At 38.2% G+C, this 23990-nt stretch overlaps 1 protein-coding gene across 1 annotated transcript in view; it reads left to right on the top strand.

The window, feature by feature from the left end:
• Positions 1-23990, top strand: part of Usp32 (ubiquitin specific peptidase 32) — a 118146-nt gene that overhangs the window by 59991 nt on the left and 34165 nt on the right. The window contains exons 12-24 of the mRNA XM_051158187.1: positions 3240-3342; positions 5161-5353; positions 7731-7906; positions 8417-8557; positions 9461-9578; positions 13125-13279; positions 14987-15068; positions 16744-16818; positions 18610-18748; positions 18974-19079; positions 20445-20618; positions 22259-22433; positions 23160-23311. Of these exons, the coding sequence (XP_051014144.1) occupies positions 3240-3342; positions 5161-5353; positions 7731-7906; positions 8417-8557; positions 9461-9578; positions 13125-13279; positions 14987-15068; positions 16744-16818; positions 18610-18748; positions 18974-19079; positions 20445-20618; positions 22259-22433; positions 23160-23311 (1789 nt within the window). The remainder of the gene's footprint in view (positions 1-3239; positions 3343-5160; positions 5354-7730; positions 7907-8416; positions 8558-9460; positions 9579-13124; positions 13280-14986; positions 15069-16743; positions 16819-18609; positions 18749-18973; positions 19080-20444; positions 20619-22258; positions 22434-23159; positions 23312-23990) is intronic.

Here is a 23990-nt window from a genome sequence, read left to right as displayed (position 1 = left end):
AGTTCAAGGCCAGCCTAATCTTCATAATGAGTTTCAGGACAGCTATGGCTATATAGAGACCTTGTCTCAAAGGAAAAAGGCTGGGGGTGGTGATACATGCTTTAAATCTTAAATCCTAGCACTTAGGGAGGCAGGTAGATTTATGAATTGGAAGCCAGCCTAGTCTACTAAGTGAATTCCATGCAATCAGGGATACACAGAGAAACTCTGTCTCAAAAAACAAACATCACAAGTAAAAATATTTTTGTTAAATTATATTCATAGCAAGTGGATAGTGGTGGCATACACCTTTAATCCCAGCATTCAGAAAGCAAAGGCAGGCAAATCTCTGTGAGTTCAAGGCCAGCTGGTCTACAAAACCAGTACAGGGCAGTCAAGGCTACACATAGAAACTCTGTTTTGAAACTCCCCCAAAACAAACAAACAAACAAAGAAGAACCTCTACAACTTAATAAAAAATAACTGATTAAAATATAGAGAATAGGTAACTCCCTTAGTAGTTGCTAACAAAGGAGACAATCAAAAAATGATCTAGGGCGTAGTATGGGAGGCACATGATTTGTCTGTGTAACAAACACTCTCCATGTCCACTGTCACCTGACTGGATTTCTGAAGCCCTGGGTTTTCTATCTGAAACTGGCATGAAGGTTGAAGGAGAAAACTGAGACCATTTGGTTGTACTGTGGTTTCTCTACATGGGCATTGTGTAAATTTTGTACATTGTAAAATGTTTACATGTACATTATTTACATTCAGTGTATATTGTACAATGTTTACATGTTTATTTTTAATTTTCTAGCAGCATGATGGTGATGGTGATGATGATGATAATAAATAATTTAAATTTTTCTTCAGGGGCGAAGGAGAAATGAGAGCAGTAACTTGTTTCAAATGTCTTAGAGTAGTTTAAAGTTCTTGAGTATATTTTTTAAAATGTAAGACAATCCATGTCATAATCAATTATGACAAGAATCCTTGCTGCTGGATTTTACATCTGATATCATTAAAGAACTATATGTAATATGCTTTTTATGGCTTTAGTCAGTATAGTTTTTATTTTCCAAATGACCTAATGGGTCATAATAAAATTTACGATGTGTCTTCAGTAATTGAACTTGATGTATATTTTTGTTTTGAGTGTTATTTATATAATACATATCTATGTAAGATACAAAGAAGAAGAAGAAAGAAGAAGAAGAGAGAAAGCTACAAATGGCTACATAGTGTTTTCACTGACTCAATGGAACTTTCCATCAGAGATAGTGCAAATAGTCTTCAGGCATAGGGAAAGATAATTAGATGTTTAGGGATTAAAATCAAGACCACAATAAAATTGTCTCTCTTACCCACTAGAATGCTTTTACACTTTTGTTATTTTTTACTTATTTTTGCCAGGATACAAAGAGTTAGGTTTTATTATGATATTTTGTAAACTTTGTTATGGTTCTTTGTGAGTTTCATATCATGCATCCCAGTCCCACCCATCTCCTTATCCCTTTGTATCCTTCCTCCGCCCTTGCAACCTCTCCCCCCAAAATAAATACACACATGTAGCTGATAGGCAGCTTAGTCTTCATGTAGGCCCCCTAGCAAGTGGAGCCGAGTTGTCTCAGGCGTGGACTCTGTTGCCTGCTTTTGGATCACTTTTCCCTAGCAGGGTTGCCTTATCTGCGCTCAGTAGCAGATGCTGTTAGTCCTGATGCTGCTTGATGGGGATAGGGGGAGCTCCCTTTTTCTTAGGGGAAGGGGGGAAGGGGGAAGAGAGTGGGTGGGGGGCAACAGGGAGGAGAGGTCAGAGAGGTTTGCCACCATGATGAAAAGCGAATAAATAAAATTAAAAATAAATAAATAAATAAATAAATAAATAAAACAAAGCATCAAAACCATCTCATTGTGGAAGCTGATGACACAGTGTATCCCATAGTATACCCTTCTGTGTACACATCTTGACTTGCAAATGTTAATAGCAGTGAGTCATTGGTCTGGTTCCAGGTCTCTGGCTTTGGTGACACGATCATTATTGGATTCTCACTGGGACTCTTTCTGGTTATCCTGTGTCAAGGAGATCCTGCAACTTTGGATCAGCAGGTCCAGCCCTTCCATGTGCTCCAACAGTTCACATATGTGGATTGTGGAGTGTGCCAACTCAAAGACCTGAGCCTGGGCCTAGGTAGTAGCTGAGCTGGTGTCCCCCTGCATCCCTCCACCTGCTCTCCCTTATCCTCACCACCAGAGCAATCAGTCCAGCCATGCCTTCAGAGCCAGGTCCACCATGCTGGCCAGTCAAGGAATGGAGCCCACTCTCCCAAGTGCTGTAGCTGGCAAGGGTTATCATGTTTTTTTTCAAGCAAAATTTTTACTACGTGATAGTTTTGTGAGGAATAGAATGTAATAGGTCGTGTGCATCAATCAGCAGACAGCTTATAGGAATCGGGTTTTTTCCGTCCATCGTGTAGATCGCTATTTCAGTTACTTTTTTTATTGCCATGACAAAACACCATGACTGAGGCAACTTATGGAAGCATTTAACTGAGAAATTGCTTACAGATTCAAAGAATTAGTTCATAATCTTGTTGTCAAGGAGCTTGGTGCCAGGTGCTTGAGCAGTAGCTGCCAGCTTACATCCTGGTCTGCAGGCAGCAAGTACAGAAAGGGAAAAAGACTGATTCTGGTGTAGGCTTTTCAAATCTGAAAAACCTCCCCCAGAAACACAATTCCTCCAACCAGGCCGTACCTCCTAATCCTTTACAAACAATTCCATTAGCCAGGGACCAAGCATTCAGACATTTGAGCCTATGGAAGCCATTTTCATTCGAACCATCAGTCACCCGTTGGTTAGACTGTTGGCCTTCAAGCTCCAGGAATTTACCTGTTTACAACCTTTACCTGAATTTTAGGCATGTACTGCCATACCTGGCTTTTACATAGTGCTGGAGAAGTCTGGTCCTTGTACTTGTACATTAAGAACTTTACCCACTGAATTATCTTTCCAGTCCCAAAACTGTTTGTGAGTGGTATTTCCCAGTGGCCTGTGTCTATTTAAGTGGACTCACTGGTGGACAATGTTCCATTGTATTAATTGAAGTGGTAGCAGTCTCTGCTGAGTGCACCTTTGTGTTTTGTTTTATGTTTTTCCGTTGGGAGTTTTGTAATGAAAATATTTTACTGGTAAATAACAGTTTTACCTTCAGTTGTAAAAACATTCCTTTTCATGTATTGGATGTCTTTTGCATGTGCAGAGGATGGTTAGAACGAGAAAGCAGATATGGTCTGCAGCCAGGACACAATTGGTTTATCATCTCCATGCAGTGGTGGCAACAGTGGAAAGAATATGTCAAATACGTGAGTTAAATTATATATATTTTTAGGGGCGGGTGTAAGATTTTATTTCAACTCTCACACTGTGGGACTACTATCCAGTAATAAAATATGCCAACTTGGACCAAGATTTAAAGGAAAGGAAATGACTATTTAAGAAAATTGATACTGGGCAGGCTCAATGTATGCATTTCTACACATATTTCTTCCCTTTTCACCAACCCTATGGAAAAGGTAGTGCCTATTCATTTGGATCCCAGATTTTCTTATGTTATCATTTTCATTCAATTCTAAGAAGTTTTTTTTTTTCTTTCTTTCTATCTTGAATTCTGTCTTGACCCAGTTTTTATTGAGTAGTGTGTTTAGGTTTCGTGAGTTTATATATCTTCTGCTATTTGCATTGCTGTTGATAGCCAGTTTTAATCCATAGCATTCAATAAGATGCAGGATACTATTTACATTTTCATATTTGTTGAGACTTGTTCCATGTCCTACTGTGTGGTTGGTTTTAGAACGTTCCTTGGGCTGCTGAAAAGAAAGTGTAGTGTTTAGTATTTGAGTGGAATATTCTGTAGATATTTGTTAGGTCCATATGCTTTATGATATTATTTAATTCCAGAGTTTCTGTTTGAATTTTGTCTGGATGATCTGTCTATTGGAGAGAGTGGGAATTGAAGCCAACCGCTGTCACTGTGTTAGGCTCAATGTGTGATTTTAAATCTAAAAGTGTTTCTTTTATGAAATTAGGTGCTGTGTGTGTGTGTGTGTGTGTGTGTAGAAATGAATTGTAATATCCTCTTGGTGATTTTTTTCTTTTAATGGTATGTAGAGGTTTTCCCTATCTCTTCTGATTAGTTTTGGTTTGAAGTCTATCTGTGCCTACTTTTTTCTTAGTTCCATTTGCTTGGAATCCCTTTATCCATCCTTTCCCCCCTAAGGTAGCATGTATTTCTTGGAGGCAGAAGAAAGATGGATCCTGTTTTCTAAGCCAATCTGTGAATTTTTGTGTTTTTGTTAGGGAACTGAGAATATTGATATTGAGAGTTATTATTGAACAGTGTTTGTTAATTCCTGCTATTTTGTTGTGGTGGTGGTAGTGGTGTTTCCTTAGACCTCCTTTGGTTATTTAATTATGTTCTGAAATTATTCCTTTTCTCCTCTTGGGTGGTTAACCTTCTCTTCAGACTGAAGTATTCCTTCTGGTGTCCTCTGTAGAACTAACTTGTTGGACGTAAATACCTTGAATTTGCTTTTTTTTTTCCCCTTAAATTTGCTTTTAATCATGAACTGTTCTTCTCCTTTGATTGTGACTGTTTTGCTACATGTAGTAATCGGGGCTGGCATCTCTGGCCTTTCAGAGCTTGTTTATGTGGTAGTCTTTCTCAGTGTACTGATGAGTTTATGTGTATTTATTATAGCAGTATATTGTGGGCACTGTGTATATATGTGTATACACATACTCATTCTTCCCTTAAGGAAGGAAATTTTAATTATATAGTTAATGGCTTTGCAGCTCACAATGATAAAAAAATAGATATTTATGGCTTTTTTTTTTTTTAAGATTAGTTCTTTGAGGGCGTGGAAAGATGGTTCAGTGGTTAAGTGCACTGACTTCTTTATCAGAGGATCTAGGTTCCCAGGACCCACATGGTGATTGACATCCTGTAACTCCAGTTCCAGGGGATTCAGCACCTTCCTGTAGCTCAACAGCACCAAGCACAGACACATGGAGGCAAAACACCTATACATATAAAATACAAGAGAATACGTTTCAAAATTTTTATCTTTAATAACTATGTACTTGCCAGATTATTAAATTTGGCTTCTTCTCTGTGGTTTTAGGATGCCAACCCTGTTGTAATTGAGCCATCATCTGTTCTAAATGGGGGAAAATTTTCATTTGGAACAACTGTACATCCTATGGAGCAGGGTGAAGATAGAATCAGTAACAACTTCAGCTATGTGAATTCCACAGAAGAGAAATACTCAGACAACATTTCTTCTGCATCTGAAGCCTCCGAGTCTACAGGCAGTGGTAAATATAGTTTGGCTCCCATGGAGCTCAGTAATGTTCTTGACACAGGTTCTTATGTAACCCGAACTAACCTTCAACTTGCTCTGTACCTTAGGAGGACTTTGAGCTTCTGAAACTCCTGCCTTTACTTCCTAAGTACTGGGATTATCACAGACATAAGCCACACCATACTCAATTTTGTTAGCTGAGTCTACTTTTGTAGTTAGAGTGTTGGTATCAGTCTTCAATTCAAAGAGATACACTTTGAAATATAAAATTCTTGGAAGTTATTACAGCTTTGTCAGGAAACTTACAATTTCTCAATATGAAAGTCTTTTAGGGCTGGGAAGATGGCTTAGAGGTCAAGAGCACCATCTGCTCTTCCAAAGGTTCCAAGTTCAGTTCCCAGTAACCACATGGTGTCTCACAACCATCTGTATGAGATCTGGTGCCTTCTTGTGGTAGGCAGGCACACATGTGGGTAGAATACTGTATAAATGATAAATAAACTTAAAAAGAAAAAAAGAAAGTCTTTTTAACTTTTCAGTAGCCAAGCCATATTGCTATTTAATCTACTTTGCTAATAAATTCAGTCTAGTGAAAACAGCTTTTTGTTGTTGGGGTTTTTTCTGTTTGTTTGTTTTGTTTTTTGTTGTTGTTGTTTTGTTTTTTGGTTTCTCAAGACAGAGTTTGCATGTGTAGCCCTGGCTGTCCTAAACTCACTTTGTAGACCAGGCTGGCCTCGAACTCACAGCGATCCCCCTGCCTCTGCCTCCCAAGTGCTGGGATTAAAGGTGTGTGCCGCCACCACCACCCGGCTTAAAACAGCTTTTAAGAAAATAAAATTAGTCATTTCCAGGACTCTAGCCATAAATATGCCTTCATTGGGTTCAGGTCCTTACATCAGACTGGCTCAAAACCTCAGTCCAGAATTTTGGGGTTTATTTTGTTAAAATACCACAGATTAATAATACTTTGCTTAATTCCTTTCTGTCATTTCTACTTATCTGAAACTTAATGGTTCTGTGCTTATCAGGAAGATAATTTGGTACTACTATGATTCAAGTGATTGAGAATAATCTCTCTTAATTGTTAATAATATCCTGTCTGTCTTTATTTTCTCATCTGACATTTTCCCCCTTTTCTGTGGGGGTAATAAGCAAACTGGCAGTGCTAGCATTTTCCTTCGTTCTGTGTAGTCTGCTGTTTGTTTTTCCTAACTGGCTCTACAGAAACCATTTAGCCGTCCTAGAGTATTGTGACCTGCTTGATACCACATTTCATTCTCACATGTTCTCTGTATCTCCCTTTCCTTCTCTATCCACCTTTGATGCTAAGAGTTGAGTCCAGGATATTAGATGTGTTCACTTCATGCTCTACTATAAATAATAGCCTTAGCCCACTTCCAAAAGAAACACGATTATTTCTAACTCTAAGTTTCTGTGTATTTTACTACATAGCATTGTCACCTACAGGATGAGTAGTGCTACAAATAGAAGTCTACAAAGCAGTTGATAATTAGAATGTTTACCAAAGACTAACATATAGATGAGAGTTGAAATATCTTTATTTTTTAAAGATTTATTTATTATTATATATATAGTGCTCTGCCTGCATGTACACCTGCAGGCCAGAAGAGGGCATCAGATCACATTACAGATAGCTGTGAGCCACCATGTGGTTGCTGAGATTTGAACTCAGGACCTCCAGAAGAGCAGTCAGTGCTCTTGACCTCTGAGCCATCTCTCCAGCCTGAGAATTGAAATATTTTAAAATACACTGTCGGGTTCAAACTCTGTCATTACTAGTCATTACTCTCTGTGTGCATTCCTATTATAAAGATGATGACTTCTTTTTAAATAGATATATTAAGAAAATAGGCACTATCTGGCTGGTAGCAGTGGTAGTGCACACCTTTAATCCCAGCACTTGGGAGGCAGAGGCAGGTAGATCCCTCTGAGGTCAAGGCCAGCCTGGTCTACAGAGTGAGTTCTAGGACAACCAGGGCTACAAAGAAAAACCCTATCTTCAAAAACAAAACAACAGCAACAAGAAAATAGGCACTGAGTATGGTGGCCTTTAAAGGGAGTAAGCGGTAGGTGGATCTCTGAATTCAAGGCTAGTCTACTCTATATAATACGAGTGCCAGGCTAGTTTTGAAAACTTTTATTCTAATCCTATTACTGTCATTTGTCTAGAAAAGAATTTATCTATCTTTCCTATCTTCTGTATAGTTATCAAAATGTGTAAAACTTCAATGACATACCAGGATAATAGCATTAATACAATATATCAACATCAGAGTTGATATCTTCAAATATATATATATATATTAGAAATAAGAAGCTCAATCATTGTTCGTTCTTTCTTTCTTTCTTTTTTCCCCCCTCCTTAATAGGCTTTCTGTATTCTGCCACACCAGGGGCAGATATATGCTTTGCAAGGCAACATAATACTTCTGACAATAACAACCAGTGTTTGCTAGGAGCCAATGGGAATATCCTTTTGCACCTTAATCCTCAGAAGCCAGGAGCTATTGATAACCAGCCACTAGTAACTCAAGAACCAGTAAAGGTAGGTGTTTGACATCAACCTTTCAAATTGTTCTCTTCCAAGTAGCCATTAAATTTCAGAGAGTTTAGCACAAAGAAAAACATTATAGTTTGTCTAGCTTAACCTGTTATAGGTGTGATATTTTCTGATAGAAAATATCTGCGAGAGAGAATATACTGTGTAGCCCTGACTGTCCTGGAATTTGCTATGTAGACCAGGCTTACCTGAAACTCAGAGAGATCTGCCTGCCTTTGCCTCCTAAGTGCTGGCAGTAAATGCATGTGTCACTATACACAGTCCAGAGTCCCTTTCTTAACTTTCTTAACTAGTTCATTGGAAAGTAAAACTTACAAATCTCTGAGAAAAATCCCATATTCTGGGCTTGAGATGTAGTTCAGCAGCAGTTACCTTGTTTACAGACCAGCAGTATGAAACTAGGAAGTAACATGAATTTGTTCTCTGGCTAGAGCTTTTTGATGTACAAGAAACTATAAAATTAAGTATCAGTTCTTAAATTTCATTCTTTCTAAGGCTACATCATTAACACTAGAAGGAGGACGATTAAAACGAACCCCACAGCTAATCCATGGAAGAGATTACGAAATGGTCCCAGAACCGGTGTGGAGAGCACTTTATCATTGGTATGGAGCAAACCTGGCCCTCCCTAGACCAGTAAGTATAGCTAATAGTGTTTATATGAGGAGTGCTAGAAGCATGAGGGGAGTGTGTGGTGTATGAAGGCCACAGGTTTCCTAGTCACAGTTCAGTTCTTTATAGTATCAGAGTGCCTGAAACCTTTTCAAATAGTTAAACCAAAATATAGGTTCCAGCATCGTGGCAGCGCACGCCTTTAATCCCAGCAATCAGAGAGGCAGAGGCAGGTGGACGGCTGTGAGTTTGAGGCCGGCCTGGTCTACAAAACAAGTCCAGGACAGCCAAAGCCACACAGAGAAAACCTGTCTCAAACAAACAAACACCTTATAGGTTCCTTTACATCTTATTTATTCATTTAGTATTTAGGTGATATTTAAGGTTTGGGGAGGATATTAGACTACAATTATATTATTTGTCTGCACTCCCTTGTCTTCCTTCATCTCCTCCCAATACCATTCTTGGCCCCTTCCTCCTCAATTGTTATTTACAGACCTGCAAGTGCACTCTTGGAGCGAGTGTGAAGGAGTGTACGTGTATACACATGCACACACTTACACACAACCTGCTAAGTACATTTAGTGTTTTATGTACATGATTGCAAGGCTGACCTCTTAGTGTTGAATAACCATAGTGGAAGACAAAAAGCCCACACACATGCACGGGGGCCGGGGTGATGGCTTAATGGTTAAGAACACTGGCTGCTTGTTGTTCTAGAAGACATGGGTTTGATCCCACATGACTCATGTGATCAAGGGCATTGTATTCATGTGACGAACAGATTATACCCAAACACACAAAATAATAATTATACATAAGATTTAAAAAAATCTATAAAGCTTTTAAATAGAGCCTTAAGTTCAGTTACAAGGGTTTTCTTTCTTTTAGAGTCATCACTACTTTTGTTATCTTTCACAAAAATAGGTAATCAAGAATAGCAAGACGGACATCCCAGAACTCGAATTATTTCCTCGCTATCTTCTCTTCCTTCGGCAACAGCCTGCCACACGGACACAGCAGTCTAACATCTGGGTGAATATGGGTATGATGAGCCAGAGAGTGTTTCCTCAGCATTTGCCGAGAGGTAATTTAAGAATGCAGCAAGAATGCTATGCGTCTCCTTAAAAATAAATTGAAAATCATGTTGCTTAAAGTTTGGTGCCACTGTGCTAATATATGCCATCTGCTTTCATACAGAATCAGTAAATCACTTGTGAGCTTATATCTGTGGTCATGCACAAGATTGGATGGAGATAGAGGCAAACTAAGAAGGATTATTTTCTTTTTTTTTCTTTTATAAGCTGGTGAAAATAATAAGTAGAATAGATTTTACCTTTTTTTCTTTTTTTGAGATAAGCCATTATAAATTGTCGATACACCTAAGCTGCAGTTGGCTGACCATTGACTGGTCTTCTCAACCTCACTCAAATTTATTGAAGCAATCCCTTCTGAGTTGGTTTTGTCTTGACAAATAAAAAACATTTCTCATGTTGTAAGAATGTTTTATAAGAGACATAATACAGAGCAAATAGGAATAGTTCAAAATCAAAATGATATATTTGTTTGGTTTTTGAGAGAGAGGCTTTGTTGTTTTGTTTTTTGTTTTGTTGTTTTTCATTTCTTTTCTTTTTTTGGTAGTGGTGGTAGATATTAAACTCAGGGCATTGTATATTCTAGATATATGCTCTATCACTTAGTCACATTCTCAGCCCAATATTGTGGCTTAAAGAAAAAATGCCAAGCCCCTGTGTGTCTGTCTCTCTCTCTCTCTCTCTCTCTCTCTCTCTCTCTCTCTCTCTCTCTCTCTCTCTCTGTCTGTCTGTCTCTATCTCTATCTTACACACACAGTGACACACACCTTGAATCCCAGCACTTGGGAAGCTAGGCAACCATGATTAACTTTATAGTTCTGAGGGATCTGACACCTCTTCTAACTTCATAGGTACAAGGTACACATATACATATGTAAAACATTTCCTACACATAAAATAAAAATATTTTTAAAAGGCTACATGCAGATAGTATATGAAGGTGATTGCACATATTGCTGGGTAGCAATTAGAACAAAACAATGTTTACTATGTAACCAAGCTTTGTCTTTGGGAAAAGCATCAAAACTAAGGAACAGTGAAATAGAATCTTTATGAAACATTCTTGATTTAATTTTCTGGTAAATAGAAATGTTAGCATACCTTTCATGGCACCCATAGTATGTCTTTTTTGATTCTCTTTGAAAGATAACATGAGAGGCAAGATGCGTTGTTGCATTTTTAGTAAGTATTTGTAACTCTTGTGCTGATCCTAGATTTTTGCTGCTTCTGTAAGTTCCTGATTTGCTGATTCTCTTCCAAAGCAAAATATTATGCATAAGTGGCTGCCTGCTTAATGAGCTCAACTGTGTAGACTCTAAATCCAGTCTTTTCTTTTTGGGCCTACGACAATGGATATTGGCTGGGGCACTATGCTTGCTAGTGCTTCTGAATCCTAGAGTGGGATATTTCTGATGCTCCAAATTTGATTTTTAATTTGAAATTTTTATTCCTGACTAATTATGAAATGAATCATTAATCATTTTGAATTTTATAAAACTACTTTCTTGCTGTAATCTTAAAACTAATCCTCTGATATATAGAGAAATCTGTTCTTTTGTTTAGAGGGTTATTCTTTGCTTGCTAATATACAAAGATTTGCTTTGCTACATATTTAAAAATCATGGTTGAGTTTTGTTCCGCTATACATAATATGCTTTTTGGTCCAATACTCAATTATTACCTCCATTCACTAGGGTTTTTTAAAAATTACTCCTTTTGGGCTGGAGAGATGGCTCAGCATTTATGAGCACTGGCTGCTCTTCCAGAGGTCCTGAGTTCAGTTCCCAGCAACCACATGGTGGCTCACAACCATCTATAATAGAATCCGAATCCCTCTTCTAGTGTGCATAAAGACAGAACACTCGTACATAAAATAAATCTTTTTTTAAAATGATTTCTTTCAAAGTAAGGAGTATGCAAACCTTTCCATGACTGTGATAACTGAGATAAGATTACATAATTATTCCTTACATCGCTTTTCAGCCTATCTTAGCTGAAAAAGAAAATGATAGCCAGGTGGTGATGGCATACACCTTTGGTTCCAGCACTTGGGAGGCAGAGGCAAGTGCGTCTCTGTGAGTTCAAGTCCAGCCTGGTCTACAAAGCAAGTCCAGGACAGGCAAGGCTACACTACACACACAGAAACCCTGTCCCAAAAAACAAACAAACAAAAGAAAAAAAAAAGAAAATGGTAACTAGTAAGTAAAGACTAAAAATATGTTTTGTGAGAGGCAAAAACTATAGCTTTTATCTAGATTTTTGACTAAGTAGTTGGCTAGTATTTAGCATATTTACATCCTGTCTTTGATTTCCATAATGCCTGGACTTTTCGTGTTTTAACTGTATCCAGACTTAGTATATTTACTGTATATACATATATGTATATAATAAAGTCCTCAGATCAGCTCCTCTAAGAGCTGGAAAGAAAACTAACACCAGTCTTTTTGTTTCTTACCTTGAGTACTTCAGGTAAGTACTCAGGTTGGTAGATTGTTGAGTCTGGAAAGTTTCTTGGCTTCATTTAAAAATATTGTCTGGCTGTGTATAACCTGTACCAATTTCTTTTATGTATGACTGCTACCATATAATGCAGCTACTCAGTAACCGAGAGTGATGGGATTAGTAATTCTGAGTTTTAAGAACTAGATTAAGTGAACTCAGTTAACTGTGGAATTCAAATTCCATTCTGTTTCAGTCACCCTCACTCTTCATTTTATTTTCAGGTTCTGGGTTTAAACTCTTCTTCTTCTTCTTCTTCTTCTTCTTCTTCTTCTTCTTCTTCTTCTTCTTCTTCTTCTTCTCTTTTCTTTTTTTTTTCTTTTGTCATTATTTTTTGTTTTTGTTTTTTGAGATTGGGTTTCTCTATGTAGCCTTGGCTGTCCTGGACTCCCTTTGTAGTCCAGGCTGGCCTGAAACTCACAAAAATCCACCTGCCTCTGCCTCTCTCAGGCAGATTAAAGGTGTTTTGCACATTTTGAGAAAACACTTTGCTCCTGAGCTACATCTCCAGCCCCTTCCCCATTCTTAAGTAGAAATTTATTTCATTTTGCTATTGAAGGTGACCAAATTAAGGACAGGTATATATACTGTTATCGGTTTTTTTTTTTTTTTTTCCAGCATGATCCTGTTTTTGTGATCCAAATATGACAGTGTGCTCTTATTTTTGTTCTTTAAGATACTTGAGCCTCTGTTTTCTCAAGCAGTCCTCCACTTTGGTTTTTTTGAGATGGGATCTCTTGTAGCTCAGACTGACCTTTATGTAGCTGAGGATGACTCTGAACTTTTAATCCTGGGATTACATGCTGGTATCACCATGCCCATTCATGTTCAAGTTTTTCATAGTATTCTTCATTTTAAAAATTATTAAAGCTATACTTTTATTTCTCATCATTATTTCCTGAATTACTATTGTCACCATTAATGAGGCCAATGTTTTATATTTGTTTGTTTGTTTTTTATGTCTCCTTTTTTCCTTATCATGATTACTATAACTGTAGGAAATGTTCCCTCTCCAAATGCTCCTCTAAAGCGGGTGTTAGCCTATACAGGCTGTTTTAGTAGAATGCAAACCATCAAGGAAATTCATGAATATCTGTCTCAAAGGCTTCGCATCAAGGAGGAAGATATGCGGCTGTGGCTGTACAATAGTGAGGTAAGGAGCTTCTCAGGGTCGTGAATATTCTGACCTTAAATCATGCTAGGGATGTAGTCCAGTGGCAGAGCACTTGTCCGGTGTGTACAAGGCTCTGGGTTTAAAAGAGTTAAACCCTGGGGCTGGAGAGATGGCTCAGCCGTTAAAGGCTAGGCTCACAACCAAAAATATAAGAGTTAAACCCTGAGTTCATAAATATGAGAATTTGTTTGAGGTATCAGTGAAAACTCTAGGCTTTTAAGTTGTGTATATACACATGAACATTTGTTACCTGAGATCATAACAGCAGTTGATTAGCATGAGCAGTAGTGTTGCATTGTAAAGTAACAGCAGATAGTTTTTTTTTCTTTAATTTTTATGTTGTGTTTTATCTGCATGTATATCTACTACATGCCTGGTGCCCATAGAAGCCAGAAGAGATGGTCAGATTCCCTGGAACTATAGTTATAGAAGGCTGTGAGCCATGTGTGGGTGCAGGGAATGGAACACTTAACCACTGAGCCATCTCTCTGGCACAATCTTTCTTTCTCTTCTTTCTTTCTTTCTTTCTAACTTAATAGATTTCTTATTAGATTTATTTTGAAGTTGCTTATACATTAAAAACACAAGCAGTACAAAGTTCATAGTAAAAATTCTCCATTTCCATCTCTAATCTTTATCTTCCACTCTCCTCAGAGGCAATGCTATTAAATGCTTGTATGATTCTCCCAGTATATGAAACTGAGTCAAAAATATAGTTTTCCTCAGATCTCTGTTCCCTAGTACAGTCTTTCTTACATCTTTTGATGGTCACCATTGAGAGGTGAGAGGCATAGTCATATAGGAATTAAGGGCACAATTTGTGAGGCCAAGGAAAGAAAATGTGAATAGCAACAGGTAAATTAAGTTGCAAGTTACAAAGTTACATTGTTAGGAATTAAATCCTGACTCTGCCCCTTGGTAGTCTGAGTGAACTTTGGTTTGGTCTGTGATGACCTATCTATTCTCTCCACAAATTACATGCAATTTTGTTTCTACAACATGAGAATATTTGTAAATTGATAGAACACATTCATACCTTCACTTGGGCACCTAAACTATAGACTTGAAAGACTGATTATCACTACAAGAAGAACATCGTGATAGGTGGATCGGAGCCCAGGGGGTTCTGCTCAAACTATTGCACTAACCAAGGACAATACAATAGTAAACATTGAACTCCTACTCTGATCCACCCAATAGACAGGACATTCTCCACAGTTATGTGGAGAGCAGGGACTGACTCAGATGTGAACTCTACCAAGATGAGACTTGATAGCCTTTCACCATATTAGTGGGGGACGAGGTCCCCCTGGGTCACAGGCCTAGGGGAGTGGAATAGGGTGAAAGCGGGAGGGAGGGAGAAATGGGAGGATAGAAGTGATGGGATAACAATTGAGTTGTAATCTGAATAAATTAGTAAAATTTAAAAAAAAAATAAGAACTTTAAAAAAAAACCAAATTATTCTTTTATCTCTGATAGCTGTTCTAACTATTTTGACTGAATGTTCAATACCTATGTTTGTTGTTAAATATTTTTCTTTATTAATAAAAATACGTATTTTCTTTTAAAAAAGAAAGACTGATTATCTATAACATGAATTATATAAGTGCAAAGGAATAATAGTTGTCATTCATTTTTATTATTGTATTTTTTTCAAGTTAACAAAAACATTCCCTCCTCTACAGAACTACCTGACTCTTCTGGATGACGAGGATCATAGGCTGGAATATTTGAAAATCCAGGATGAGCAGCACCTGGTAATCGAAGGTACAAAATGGAGATGTGCATCTACATTAGATTGGGGCGTATATGGAGGGTATTTTTGTTACGGGTTTTTGGTGGGTGTTTGTTTTTGTATTTTTGAGACAGGGTCTCTTGTAGCCCAGGCTAACCTTGAGCTTCACAGAATAGATGAGGAAGACCTTTGACTCTGATCCCCTTGCCTCTGTCTCCCAAATGATGGCTTAGAATTTAGTTTAGGGTAAGACTTTTAAAAATTACTCACTAGGAATCCCATTTTACAATTTTGTCAAAGATAGTTAGCACTATATTCATTATGTTAAAGCAGACCCACTGAACTCCTACCTACTAGATTGTTCCATAGGAAGAAAGGCTTGTCTATATGTAGCCTTAGGCTGACCAAGGAAGGAAAATGTGGGTGGCAACAGGTAAATTCAGTTACAGCTTCCAAAGTTTCATAAAACTTTAGGTTACGACTTTGTGTTTGAATGAGGATACCAACATTCCCTGCCCCCCCCCCCCAAATCCTGGGTATTGAACCTAGGACCTCATGCATGTGAGGCATCCACTAAGTTATGTACCCAGTTCATACCTTAGATTTAAATTATCCATCAGCACTGGCCCCTCACCAACAGTGTTACTTCTGTGGTCACATTGGCACATTCATGTTGTTGAAATTGTGGTGTCTTTTCCATGTCTCATGAAAACACTGCTAGTTGCATGTAAGGAAATTAGTGGATTATCTCAATCTAATTTTCATATTTCTGATGTTTTAAATTCAGGAAATTTTACTATATCTAAGCTTTACTTCTGTAGATAGTTAAATATAATTTTACTTTAAATTTGTAATTGAAATAATACCTTATTTGAAATGACTTTAAAGTCTATAATAGAGTAGAAGTGAACTAGCTATAACAACATGTATGTGTGAAGATGTCATGATAAAATCCATTACTTTGTTGTATACTAACCTAAAAACAGAAAAATCAATGGAAAAAAGAAAGAGTAAGGGCTAAGGATGTAGTTCAGTTAGTAGAGTGCTTGCCCAGTATGCATGAATTTGATTCCTACACCACATAAAACCAACCATAGAGCTGGGCAAGGTGTGCATGCCTTTAATCTCAGCACTAGAAGGCAGAGGCAGTTAGATCACTGTGAGTTCTCGGCCAGCCTAGTCTACAAAGCGAGTCCAAAATAGCCAAAGGCTACACAGAGAAACCCTGTCTTGAAAAAACAAAACAAAACAAAAAACAAAAACCCAAACCAAAAAAAGCAACTATAGTGGCGTACACCTGTAATCCCAGCACTCAGGAAGTGGAGTCTGGTTATCTTTTGTCTATACATAGCAAGTTTGAGACCAGCCTGGGCTACATGAAACTCTCAAAATATAAAAAGAGTTGGAATGGTTTCAGAGCTAGCTACTAAAATACACTTGATATATTTTTTTAAGTTCTGATTTAGCAATAACTTTTAACATAGAAACTGAGTGAAGCTGGGTGTGGTGGCGCATGCCTTTAATCCCAGCACAAAAGAGGCAGAGGCAGGTGGATCACTGTGAGTTCGAGGCCAGCATGGTCCAGGACAGCCAAAGTTACACAGAGAAACCCTGTCTCAAAAAACAAACAAACAAACAAACAAAAATAACTGAGTGAATATAAATTCTTTGGATAAGAAGTTAATACATTTCAATCTGTCTTTCTAGTTCGCAACAAAGATATGAGCTGGCCTGAAGAAATGTCCTTTATAGCAAACAGTAGCAAAATAGATAGACATAAAGGTAAGTCAGTATATTGTTTTTACAGGCTTATTTTGTTGTAGTGGGAGATGTTCTCACTATGTCATCTAGGCTGTGCTTAAATACTTGATCCTCCTCTTGCCTCTGGAAAGCTGAGATTACAGGTGTTTGCCACATATCTGGCTTAGAGACAGTTTTAAACTGTTCTTATATGTTCTTGTTGTGTCAGGTTATTTTTCAGGTTTCTAAATAATACATACACCAGATGTGGTGATACACTTTGTAGTCTCAACTCTTGAGATGAAGCAGAGTTGGAGACCAGCCAGGGCTCAAAGTAAGACCCTGTCTCAAAAATAATTAAGAGCCGGAAGGTAGCCAGTTGGTAAAGTGCTTAGCATACAAACAAGAGGATCCAAGTTCAGATCACCAGCACCCATGTTAAAATTCAGCCATTATAGTGCACACTTAAAATCCCAGCACTGGAAATCAGAACTGGGATTTCTGGACAGACAGCCCAGCCAATTAGTGAGCTCCAGGTTCAGTGGGAGACCCTGTCACAGTAAGTCGAATGGAGATGCTATTGAGGAAGAAACCCACATCAACTTCTGGTTTCCAAATAACACATATGTACATATATAAACAATTTACATACATATTTTTTGTGATTTCTTTTAAAACAGTGTCTTATGGGAAATGGTGGAGTTGGTATGACCAAAATACATTGTATGCATATATGAAATTCTCAGAGAACAATTTTTTAACATTTAAACTTAATTTCCTACTTTATGTGTATGGATGTTTTGATTGTAAGTATGTCTGTGCACCACAGGTATGCCTGGTACCCTCAGGGTTCTTAGTAGATCTCTGGGTCTAGAGTTAAAGACAGTTGTGAAAGTCCACGTGGGTTCTGAGAATCTAAACTAGGTCCTCAGGAAGAGCAGCAACTGCTCTTATCTACTAAGCCACCTGGACCACCACTCAAAGAAGTTAGTTAGTTAGTTAGTTAGTTAAGTTAAGTTAGTTAGGTTGGTTTGGTTTGGTTTAGGGTTTTTTCAAACAGGGTAGCTCTGTGTAGCTCTGGCTGTCCTGAAATTCACTCAGTAGGGCAGGCTGGCCATGAATTCAGAGATCAGCCTACCTTTGCCTTTCAGGTGATTAAAGGTGTGCAACACCTCCACCTGGTGTTTTTGTTTGTTTCTGGTTTTTTTTTTTTTTTTTACCTTAGATTTTACTATGTACCCTAAAGGACATGATTTTTCCAGTGCGTCTTCTCTAGTGCTCGCGTCATAGGCGTGTGCACGCATAGCCAGCATAAAAACATCCTTGGAGAGCTTAACCCTGGGTGTTCTTCTCGTCTTAAACAGGGTCTCATAGTGAACTCCTAGTCCTCCTGCTTCCGCCTCCCAAGTGTTGGATTTAGAGCATGTGCTCCCATGCCTAGCACGAGATGCCAACACCACAACAATTAAAACAATACTTGGCCATTCTAGGTCACAACTGAGCAAGGCTCATCATGCTTGCCAGAGACACTCCATGAGAACTTACATACATGACAGACCTGATTAAATTGTTTTTAAAAGTTAGCACTGTTTATCTGACTAAAAGAATTTTACAGTCATCATGTTGAGGAGCCAGTGTGGTAATGTATGCCTATAATGCCAGTACATGGAAGGCTAAAGCAGGAGGATCTCTAGTTAGCGGCCAGACTCTTGACACTCAGTACATCCTTGTCAAAAAAGAGAAAGAAAAAATGGAATAACTAAACTGAATACAAGTAGCCATTCCACAGCATATTGCTGTAGTTAGGCTTTTGTCTCATATTGTTTGTTGCAGTTCCCACAGAAAAAGGAGCCACCGGTCTGAGTAACCTGGGAAACACATGCTTCATGAACTCAAGCATCCAGTGTGTTAGTAACACACAACCACTGACACAGTACTTCATCTCAGGGAGACATCTTTATGAACTCAACAGGTAATCTTTTTTAACCCTCTGGCAGTTTACCTTCTGTAGCTTTGATCTGAATCCAGTATTGCTTAAGTCTCCTCTTCCTTTAACTTTAAGAAGAAAATGTTATTTCATTGCCTTATCAAATATGAGATTAGAGACCGATCTGTCTCTTGATAGGTAGTTTTTGTGCCCACATGATTATGAATTCTGGGAAATCATTGGCAATTAATTTTCCTCTCAAACTTTTAGGACAAATCCCATTGGTATGAAAGGCCATATGGCTAAATGCTATGGTGATTTGGTGCAGGAACTTTGGAGTGGAACTCAGAAGAATGTTGCCCCATTAAAGCTTCGGGTAAGCAGACTACATACTATGAAAATATGTAATTCCTTAATTTTTAAAGTCACTTTTATTATACATTTTCTCTAGTTAGCAATTTGTTTACTCTTACACTAAGTATATATATATGCTAAGTGTGTGTGTGTGTGTGTGTGTGTGTGTGTGTGTGTATCACCTAATTATACATGGTAGATTTGTTTTTAGCAATGCTAAGATAGGTCGTTTGTGAATCCTGATAGTTAAACACACTTTGTCCTCTAACAGTAAAAGCTAAGATGAAACAAGACAAGAATAGGTACTAATAGCCAGGAAGTGGTGGCGCACACCTTTAGTCCCAGCACCTGGGAAGCAGAGGCAGGCGGATCACTGTGAGTTCGCGGCCAGCCTGGTCTACAAAGTGAGTCCAGGACAGCCAAGGCTACACAGAGAGACCCTGTCTTGAAAAACAAACCAAAAAAAATAAAATTAAAAAAAAGGAACTAGAAGAAAACATTTATATAGACTAGGAACTCTTTTTTTTTTTTCTTTCTTTCAGTTTTGGTTTTGGTTCTGGCTTTGGTTTTTCGAGACAGGGTTTCTCTGTGTAGTTTTGCCTGCCCTGGGCTCGCTTTGTAGACCAGGCTGACCTCTAACTCACAAGAGATCTTCCTGCCTCTGCCTCCCAAGTGCTGGGATTAAAGGCGTGCACCACCATACCCAGTTAGACTAGGAAATCTTTTAGTATGAGCAATTGCCATTTTACTATTTCTATAAATACAAATTCATAAATATAAATTAAATGTCTGTGTCAATAAAGAACTGTTTGCTTCGATACTGTCTTAGGGTTTTATTGCTATAAAGAGACATCATGACCATGACAGCTCTTACAAAGAAAAACATTTAATTGGAGGTGGCTTACAGTTCAGAGATTTAGTTAATTATTGTCATAGTGGGAAGCATGGTGGCATGCAGACAGACATGGTGCTGGAGAGGTAGCTGAGAGCAGGAAGACAGTGAGTGACACTGGGCCTTGCTTGAGCACTTGAAACCTCAAGGCCTACCCCCGGTGATGCACTTCCTCCCACAAGGCTACACCTTCTAGAGTGCCACTCCATATCAGTCTATGGGGAGCATTTTCATCAAACCACCACAGATAGTATTGAACTGGGAAGTATCAGGGCCAAAATGTCTGTCTCTATTTTTTTGGGGGGGGGAGGGTCACTTGAGATTAAAGTTAGAAAGGTAAACTCTTATCTAGAATTTGTTTGCTGAAATAGAAGAAGACTAAATATTGTGCGATTTGCTTTCTTTCTGATGCTTATCTATGATTGAATTATAGAACGTGGTCATTCAAATTTTTATAAGATAGGAAATGGTGACAGCTACTTCTCATATTTTCAGTGGACCATAGCAAAATATGCTCCCAGGTTTAATGGTTTCCAGCAACAAGACTCTCAAGAACTTCTGGCTTTCCTCTTGGATGGTCTTCATGAAGATCTCAACCGAGTCCACGAGAAGCCATATGTGGAACTAAAAGACAGTGATGGCCGACCTGACTGGGAAGTAGCTGCAGAGGTCTGTTAGTTTTGAGTGTCTCTGTTGTTATTGTTATTAAAGAGTCTTGTGCTCTACTTCTGACTTACATGCCCCCCTCTGCCTTTTGGCCAGTAACCTGGCCAGTGTATTGTGCACAGCAGTGTACAGGCTAGGGGTTCATGTTGGATGGGTCTCTCTCACTGAAGTTCACTTATTTGGCAAACTGGTTAGCCAGCAGGAAGGATACAGAGATCCTCCCCAGCTCGCTAGCTCTGGGACTGCAGGCATGCACCAAAACCCCAGCTTAACATGGAGTCTGCTTTTTTTGTTGGCCAACTAGTCCTGAGTGTGTGCCTGCCCTAGGATGTGGTTAGCATACCCAGTGTCACTCCATTTAAGAAAATTAATTTTGGCTTCTTGATTGGAGACTGGATTTTGTGTCCTCTTCCCCTTCTCTGTGCTAGGATGTTGTCTGGTTTGAACTTGGGCAGGTCTTGTTTTTACTTTCACAGTTTCTGTGAGTTTGTTGTGCATCCAGCTCTGTTGTATCTGGAAAACACTGGGTTGGTTGGTTTGTTCTGTTTGTTTGTTTGTTTGTTTGTTTTGTTGTTTTTGCTTTATCATTTGCCTCTGGATCTTATAATCTTTCTGCTCCGTCTTCCTCATAGATTTCTGAGGCTTGATGGAAGGGGTGTGATAAAGACATTCTGTTTAGTAATGAGCTCTTCATATTCTCTCACTCTATGCATGTTGCATAGATCTCTGTCTTTCTTCTGTATACTGAAAGAAGAGGCTTCTCTGATGAGGGTTCAGCAAAGCACTCCTCTATGGGTATAGCAGTATGTTGTGAGGAGTCATTTTGCTATGTTTACTTAGTAGACTACTAAAGGTTTTCCTGTAGGACTTATGAACCACCTAATCTCAGATTCTTGGCCCATTAACAGTGTCAAGTATGGGTTCCATCTTAGGGAGTAAGCTTTATATCCTGTCAGAGGTGGTTGGTTACTACCAAAACACTATGCTACTGTTGCATGAGCAGGTCACTGTTATAGCTCACAAGGTTCATAGGTGAATAAGATTGATTACTTTTCTCTTCCAATACTATAAACACATGTCAGTAAAGGTGAAGCTTATAGTTAAGACCTGATCAATTTCTCCATGTGCAGTGGCATAAGTATATGGTAGCTTCAGCGATAGGCTTTTACCATCAGGTTTTAGAAGCTAACCAATAGCAGTGGTAATAACCTGTAATATTTGGGGGAGTCTATGGGATCCCTTTGTCCAACAATTCAAAAAGATGTAACAAATTCCTGGAACTAGGAGTTTTATTTGGTAGTATATGGTATATAGTTGGATCTCTCTATGTAGTCCTGACTGTCCTGAAACTTGCTGTGTAAACCATGATGGACTCAAACTCCCAGAAATCTGCTTGTTCTGCCTCCAGAGTACTAAGATTAAAGATGTACGCCACCTATACCCTGCTTGGTTTTGAGTTTCTTATAAAAGAAGTAAATAAAATCTTCTGACCACAAATATATATGGCGCAACTTAAATTTTAACAAGAGTATTCTGTGGTCAGAGTTTAAATCCAGTATGCTTAACCAATATTTTTAGATCATATTGAAAGGCTTATCATTTGAAATTTGAAAATAAAATTTTGTGATCCTTTTTCTTGATAGGCTTGGGACAACCATCTAAGAAGAAATAGGTCAATTGTTGTGGACTTATTCCACGGTCAACTAAGATCCCAAGTTAAATGCAAGACATGTGGGCATATAAGTGTTCGATTTGACCCCTTTAATTTTTTGTCTTTACCACTACCAATGGACAGTTATATGCATTTAGAAATAACAGGTAGGTCACAGAGTTCTGAAAAAGTGACTCATTTTCTTTATTTGGTAGCTTGAATTCATAGTTACATGTTTACAATGAGTTCTCATAAATATGAGTAGTCAACATGTTACAATCTAGCACTAAGATGTGATTTCAGGTTTCAAAAGTTTGGAGCATGGGCCTGTTCTTGTGCTCATTGATGCTTTTCTTAAATTCCAGACATGGCAGAAATGCTTTGAAAAGTTGTAAAGCCGGAGCTGGATAAGATGGCCCAGTGGTTAAGAGCACTGACTACTCTTCCAGAGGTCCTGAGTTCAATTCCCAGCAACCCCATGGTAGCTCACAACCATCTATAATGTGATCTGATGCATACTGTATACATAATAAATAAATCTTTTTTAAAAAGAAAGAAAGAAAAAAGAAAAGTTGTAAAGCCAATCAGACCTCTTTTTTTTTTTAAGTTTTATTTATTATGTATACAGTATGCATCAGATCACATTATAGATGTTTGTGAGCCACCATGTGGTTGCTGAGAATTGAACTCATGACCTCTCCAGCCCTCTAATCAGCTTCTTTATCAGAGGAACATAAAAGAAATTTCTTGATTTCACTCAGTTTTATTTCAGTATTTACATATAAAAATTGCAGCTTACAATGTTTTTTGTTTGCAAGTATTTGTTAAAGTGTATGAGACTTTCATTGTAACCTACATTTTACTAATAAAGGTCTTTTCTCTTTCTTTACTAGTTATTAAATTAGATGGTACAACCCCTATACGATATGGACTAAGACTAAATATGGATGAAAAGTACACAGGTTTGAAAAAGCAGCTGAGTGATCTCTGTGGTCTTAAATCAGAACAAATCCTTCTTGCAGAAGTGCATAGTTCCAACATAAAGGTAATATTAATTGCTCTTTCTAGGATATTTGACTTTATTATTCTTCATTGATAGTCTTCTCAATGATTTCAGTTATTACGTTGAGTCTCAGTTTTTGTCCTATTCCTGGGCTCCCACAGCCCACATTGCCTTCAACACCACTGTCTTCCATACTCATATACTGCCTTCCGTATGAAAATGGCCCATTAAGCCCTATCTAAAGCGTTCACCTGCTTTCCTGATCCAAAGTTCCAAAGTCCACATTCCACCAACAAGCAGCATAGTCAGGCTCCATACCCTGGTACCAGCTTCTGTCTTAGTGTTTTGTTGTGAAGAGACATCATAACCATGGCAACTCTTATAAAAGAAAACATTTAATTGATGCTTGTTGATAATTTCAGAGGGTTAGTACATCATCATTCTGGTGGGGAGCATTCAGATAAGTTGCTAAAGAAGTAGCTGAGAGTTCTATACCCTGATCCTCAGGAAGAAAGAGTAACAGTGGGCCTGGCTTGGGCTTTTGAAACCTCAAAACCCACTTCCAGTGACACACTTTCTCCAACAGTGCCAAACCTACTACAACAAGGCCACACCTCCGAATCCTCCTCAACTGTCACTACCTAATGACTAAACATTTAAATATATAAGCGTATAGAGACCAGTCTTATTCAAGCCAGTACACTTAAATAATTAAGGGAAA

This window comes from Acomys russatus, chromosome 16 (genome assembly GCF_903995435.1).
Source record: "Acomys russatus chromosome 16, mAcoRus1.1, whole genome shotgun sequence".
Classification (NCBI taxonomy): domain Eukaryota; kingdom Metazoa; phylum Chordata; class Mammalia; order Rodentia; family Muridae; genus Acomys; species Acomys russatus.
The sequence above is the reverse complement of the archived record's forward strand: the minus strand, read 5'-3'. Positions and strand labels throughout refer to the sequence as shown.